Raw genomic sequence first — 6,117 nt, 5'->3', positions numbered from 1 at the left:
TGGCCGCCCGGAGCTGCTGTCCGGAGCCGGTTTCAGCCACGGTCCCCTCCCGAGAAGAGGCTTCGGCGACAAGTTTGCGCCCGTCGGTGCGATGAAGGCGCGTTGATGTCTTGTTGCACATGCCGCGGGTTGGTTGGTTGGTTTGTTTTCTTTCTTCCTTTAGTTCTCTTTTCAACCTCGCTGGTTTTAATTCACTCTTAGGGAAGGAAAGGACTGGCAGAGGGTAAGAAGTGCCTTTCAAAAGAAATTAATGAAACCCAAGGAAGTTGCAAAACTGGATACCATGATCAATGAGGTACTGTGCTTTGAGATATTATTTCTCTATCCCCATTTCCCTGGAAACCTGGGAAATAAAATCAGATCAAACGATCCAGTTTACCTAGAGAGCTGTTGATATGCTCTACAGTGGTAAAACCTTGAGTTCATACTCTGAAATCACTGAGGGAGTAATAAGTACAAACTAATTATCAGGGTCTTACCAAAAGTGAGACTACACAGCAACCTGCAGTTGAGATTATCTGTCTCCACAGACAACAAGATGATTCCACAATGATACGTGCTCCTACAAACAGAGGTTTTGCTTACTTTTCTTGCATTTGGTGGTTTTTTTTGCTTTTACTGCTTTATTCTTATGTTCCTCCAGGGAACACACCTACCTCTTTAACCTCTGTGTTCCTCACTGAGTTTGAGGAGCATCTGTGACAAACATCTTAATCCTCTTTATTGTGAAACTCCAGTATTATCCCAGAGTCAGACTGAAGCATTTCATCCCTGTGGAGTAAAGCTCAGTTCACTGAAGTACAAGCAGTAGTAACGTAAGAGTCATGTAAAATCCGGACTCAACACAGGGGGAAATTGAACCTTGTTCAAAGAACAGGAAGGATAGGTATTCCACTCTTACATCAGATTATTGTCTATTTAAAAGACAGTTTAAATGTTAAATTACACAGGGGTTTTTTTAGTTGATGCCATTTTATTCTATTCTTTTCTTTCTTCTCTCTACCACTTAGGTCCTGGAGGACTTCATGCACAGAATAGATGATGTTTGTAACCACAATGGACAAATGGAAGATGTCTATTCAGAATTCAACAAATGGTCATTTGAAAGTAAGTTGGTTTTTGCCTCAAAATGGTATGCATTTTGTACCTGCTATAGCATCTCAGTTAAAGTATGATCACTGATAAATGGGTAGGCTGATTATTTCCAAACTATCAAGTGCATTATCATGGAAAGTGGGTTGCAGAAAAGCCAGGGGACTACCAGTACATGTGCAAAATTCCGCAGCAGATGTACAAACTCTTCTGTCTGGTTATCTATATGGCAAGGAAAAAAATTCAAACATTATAGTGACTTATAAATGCAAACCTTGGGGGAAACACAGTGCATTTATCTAGAGTGGAGTCAGATAGCATGTGACCATTTTTGTCCATCTGGTATTTGTTAATTACCAGCAGCACAAGATCAATTAAATTATCTAATAACATTAAAGAGGTATTCCTTGTAGACATGGGTTGGAAAATTCCATCTAAAATGTTTACATTGGGATTGAGAAACATAGGAATAAGTTACCAAGACAGGAGCCTCCATCTTCAGAAACCTTTCAGAGTACACTAAGAAACCATCTGCCAAAAATTACTGAGGGCAAAAGAAACTGCATCAGTGGTTCCCAACAGGAGAGATGGTCGAGTGTAGTGTGTAACTGAATGAGCTCTGCCAGACCTGTCTGCTCTTGGCTGGCTCATCTCAGCGACCTGTGTACTGAGTTCCTGAAAGTGGTCTCTGTTTTTCACTGTCAGTGGTGATGGTTGCTTTTGGAAAGGAAGAAATAGGAAGTGACAGCTATTAAAAAAACCCACCACCAACAACAAAAAACGTGGAAAGAGGTGGAAGCTGGTGGAGTGTGGGATGCTGCCAGTGTGTACCTGTGGGTTTTGGCTGTAGAAAGAACTTGGAGATGCTAGAGTAGATGGCCTCTTCAGGTTTGGTTTTTCTGCAACTCAGAGCTCTTCAGCAGCATTGCCTAATAGCTTCCTTGACGAATGTGCCAGCCTTGCTTGGCAGAATGATCTAATGCTCGTGAGGGGATTAGTGGTGATTCTTATGAGTGAAGAAAGTCTATTGTAAGGACACCTTAGCTAGATATACTACTACTTGGGTCTGAGGCAAATGTGCAGAAGGTGTTTTGAAATGCTGCTCTTATGGATGTGTATCATAGAACATTTTCCACAGGGATAATCCAAGCCATTCTGTAATAATAAATGGTGGACACTATGCACCCTTTTGTATACATCTTTTAATGGTAATATTGCTTAACAACAGGTATCTGCCTGGTGCTCTATGGAAAGAGGTTTGGTCTTCTACAGCAAGATGTAGAAGAAGAAAGTCTGAACTTCATCAAGGCTGTAAAAACGGTATGGAAGAGTCTCGACTGGGGCTGTAGTGATTTTCCACCCCTACTCCTAATTAAAGGGTGCCAGTGTAAGTGAGTCACCTGAAAAAAAAAAGAAATTTAAGCTTCAGTGCTACATGTGTATTGGCAGCCTCGCACATCTGAAGCGACATATGTGCAGAGCTAGCAATGAACCTCTGACTGTCTCATTTATGAAATGCCTAAATCTGTGGGGTAATAATGCTCTATGGACATCAGGGTCATCCTGGAAATAGAGTTATCAGCTTAGTTGGTTAACTTTCCTCTTCCTCTGAGACACTTGTGCAACACTGCTGCTTGTTGGGTGGAACCCTTGGAGTTGTGTGGGATTATGCAGATACACTGGATTTGGAGTTAGTCATTCCTACAAGCACACCTGCTGCAACTTGGACTCCGTTGATAAATATCTACCTAATTTTAGCCCTCTAAAAGATAGGCATCCAGCCTAGCCTAGTTTTTTGGCTCTATCTGTCGTCAAGGGAGAGGGAGGCACTGCCAAATGGTGGCTTGTTCCATTCTAAAGCAGGTGCCTAAAATAGGTAGGATGAAACACCCACTGGAGAAGCCTCCTACCCTCCATGGGCACTCCCTCATTTTTATCTGGGTACAGTCTAAGTAGATTGAGACCCGTTCTTTCTGTCCAAGATGGAAAAACTGCCACAGTCTTGACTTCCTGAAAATTGTCTCTTACTTTACAGTCTAATTTTGTTCAGAGACAACGAGTAGATACATGAAAAAATGATTTCAAAACCTCTTTCTCCACCGTAGATGATGGCTACTTTTGGAATGATGATGGTGACCCCTGTGGAACTTCATAAGGGTCTGAACACAAAAGTCTGGCAAGCTCATACTAAAGCATGGGATGATATATTTAAAACAGGTTATTGTTTTAAACACAATTTCTTTCTTTTCCATTCATCTCTGTTTCCTACTTGGAGTTAACTTTCTTCAAACTTGCTGCTGCCCTACACTGCTGATAATTACTGCCTTCAGCAGCAGGAGATTGAGACACCTTTGCTGCAGCTAACCACAAACCTATTCCAAGCATGAGAACACTGTTGTCTTATGTCCAACGCTTATGTCTGGTTGTGGGGCAATACCCAATCCCCAGAGAAGCCCTAAGAGATTTAGGAGCCAGCAACATGACGAGTCCACTTTAATCTGTTGTAGGAGTAAATAGTCAGAAAGTGTATAATCTCTTTAAAGGCAAGGTATATGAATGAGAAACGGGACTTCCCTCAAAGGGACATCAAAGTCAGTTGTTTTCTTGAGGAACAAGAAATTTACATGCAACAAAAGCCTGATTGCATCTATTTTTGCCTTCTGCTAGTAAATCAAAGGCTTGAATTTCCCCTAGGGGAGTCTGAGTGCTAAGAGTCTTTGATTTTTTAACACCTCGATCTTAGGAAATTCAAACTAATAAATTTTACACACTTGTTTGCTAAATATTTCACTCAACAAATCACTGATTTTCTTTCCTAATTTAAGAAAACAGAATTTTTTTCAATTCTATTCAGAAATAATTTTTGTGACTGATTCTTTTTGTCTGAAAAGTGAAAATACCCTTATTTATTCTAAAGCTCATTGCTTGAAAGTGGAGCACAGCTTGGTATCTTCTTTCAAAATCCTGCATGTGAGACAAATGTTTGCTCTTATTTTTGTAATATTTTTTGTGGGTTTTTCCATTAATTGCCTCCTGCTCCTCCCTCCTCAGCCAAGCACTCCATTGACTGTCGGCTGGAAAAGCACTCTGCAAACCCTCAGGAGGATTTCCTCTGTGACATCTACTCTGGAGGACAACTTTCCAAGAAGGAGCTCTATGCTGCCATCACAGAGCTCCAGATAGCTGGAGTTGAAACGGTACACCTGACTTTCCAAGAGCTTGTTAAAATTAGCTTCCTTCCAACTCCCTGCTTGCTTCCATAACCATCATTACACCTGAGATGGAGCTAGTCCTGTAGTTGCTTTGGTGGCCTAAGTGAATTTTTACCTGAAATCACTAGATTCTTCTTCTGTTTGTTACTCCTAGAGAACATCTGGAACAGCTCATAATCCCTTAGGTTTACAAAATACCATTAGGCAGTGGCGAGCTCTCAATATTGCTTTGAACTTTTGCCAACTTCTTGTTTCTGTCACCACAAAGGAAAGTCTTATGTTTGTTTTTGGTTTGTTGCAGACGGCCAATAGTTTACTGTGGGCTTTATATAACATTTCACGCAATCCACATGTTCAGCAGAAGCTTCTCCAGGAAATCCAGAGTGTTTTGGCTGCTAATGAAAGACCAAGTGCTGAAAGCTTGAAGAACATGCCTTATCTAAAAGCATGTTTGAAAGAATCCATGAGGTAAAATTCTCAAATAATTTGCAAAAAAGCAAAATGGTCACAGTTTTTTTACCATCTAGTGTGTACTAGGGAGAAAGAGTTTTCTAGTATATAGAATTTTGTTCACCTTGTTGTTTAAGGTTAAACTATGACAGATAGAGGAAGAAAAACTGCTGGAAATTTAACCCATTTTGTTTCTTTCACTGTAGATTAACACCATCAGTGCCATTTACCACTCGAACCATTGACACAGAAATGGTTCTGGGTGATTATGTGCTGCCCAAAGGGGTAAGTCAATTAATTTAGCTTACTAGAATATTTTGTTATTGATTAACTGTCCTGTAAACCACTGAAGTTGGTCATATTACACTCAAAGTGACTTTGCCAAAGGCGGAGTCCCAGGATAAGGAATCAGGAATTCACCCCAAGAATTCCCATGAACTGAAAACCATACCTGCCTGCACTGCTGTTGGATTTAGACAAAAATATTTTGGTGTGCTGTTTCAAAAAAAAATTCAAACTTTCATACGATTTTCTGAGGAAACTATGACCTTTTCTGTGTTTGAATTAAACTTCAGAGAATTACACAACATCTGAACAAACTGCCTCACCTTTACTGTTGCATTATTTTTTTCCATTAACTGGCTGATTCACTTGGTAACTCTAAGTCAATTTATAATTATGAAAATTTCTCTGTTGCTTTGTTTATAGACCGTACTAATGATAAATAGCCATGCCCTGGGTTGCAATGAAGAATACTTTAAAGGCTGGACTCAGTTTAAACCAGAGCGCTGGTTTCAGAAGAACTTAATAAATCCTTTTTCGCATGTTCCATTCGGCATTGGGAAGAGGATGTGCATCGGGCGCCGCGTGGCAGAGCTGCAGCTTCACTTGGCCCTTTGCTGGGTAAATACTCCAAAATGTCATTCTGTACATGATGCCTGGTTGTTCAACATCTCACCTAATCAGAAGATGTAGAAGCCAAAGCAGGCTAACTGAAATGTTTGTGTTTCAGCTCATTCGCAAATACCAAATCGTAGCAACCGACGACCAACCAGTAGAAACGCTCCATTCAGGAATACTGATTCCCAGCCGGGAGCTTCCCATTGCATTTCACAGGCGATGAGGTATGTGCAGGAGGGTCTCCTGAGTATGTGAGGCTTTTCTTTGAACCTCATTTAGAATTTTCATAGACCTGCAAGTCTGGAACGGGTGTTTTTCTGAGTTTTATTCTCACAACGTGGGATGTATTAAATGCCATCACATTCCATTACTTTTAAGAGAAAATATTCCATATACTAAGAAGACAAATTTTGTACAGCTGATAGCTCTGAAGTTAGCTGTTTATTTTAAACTTCAGAGAGCA

General features: G+C 40.5%; 1 protein-coding gene across 1 annotated transcript; it reads left to right on the top strand.

Moving 5' to 3' along the window:
- The first annotated feature begins 167 nt into the window (after positions 1-167).
- On the top strand, positions 168-5,877 carry LOC104274781 (1,25-dihydroxyvitamin D(3) 24-hydroxylase, mitochondrial). Its single transcript, XM_009870515.1, has 9 exons — positions 168-295; positions 1,011-1,107; positions 2,321-2,412; positions 3,198-3,309; positions 4,144-4,289; positions 4,606-4,772; positions 4,961-5,039; positions 5,463-5,657; positions 5,767-5,877. The coding sequence occupies exons 1-9, from the start codon at positions 251-253 to the stop codon at positions 5,875-5,877; spliced, it is 1,044 nt and encodes a 347-aa protein (XP_009868817.1). The 5' UTR covers positions 168-250.
- The last annotated feature ends 240 nt before the right edge of the window (positions 5,878-6,117 follow it).

This window comes from Apaloderma vittatum, unplaced genomic scaffold (genome assembly GCF_000703405.1).
Source record: "Apaloderma vittatum isolate BGI_N311 unplaced genomic scaffold, ASM70340v1 scaffold18030, whole genome shotgun sequence".
Classification (NCBI taxonomy): domain Eukaryota; kingdom Metazoa; phylum Chordata; class Aves; order Trogoniformes; family Trogonidae; genus Apaloderma; species Apaloderma vittatum.
Note: the sequence above shows the minus strand (reverse complement) of the source record. Positions and strands in the feature narration are given on the sequence as shown.

What these genes read in the sequence shown, in the direction of transcription:
- LOC104274781 (XM_009870515.1), top strand. Translation starts at nt 251, where the DNA reads ATGAAACCCAAGGAAGTTGCAAAACTGGATACCATGATCAATGAG. An exon ending in TCATCAAGGCTGTAAAAACG is followed by an intron (nt 2,413 to 3,197) that starts GTATGGAAGAGT and finishes TCTCCACCGTAG; the next exon opens with ATGATGGCTACTTTTGGAAT. An exon ending in AGATAGCTGGAGTTGAAACG is followed by an intron (nt 4,290 to 4,605) that starts GTACACCTGACT and finishes GGTTTGTTGCAG; the next exon opens with ACGGCCAATAGTTTACTGTG.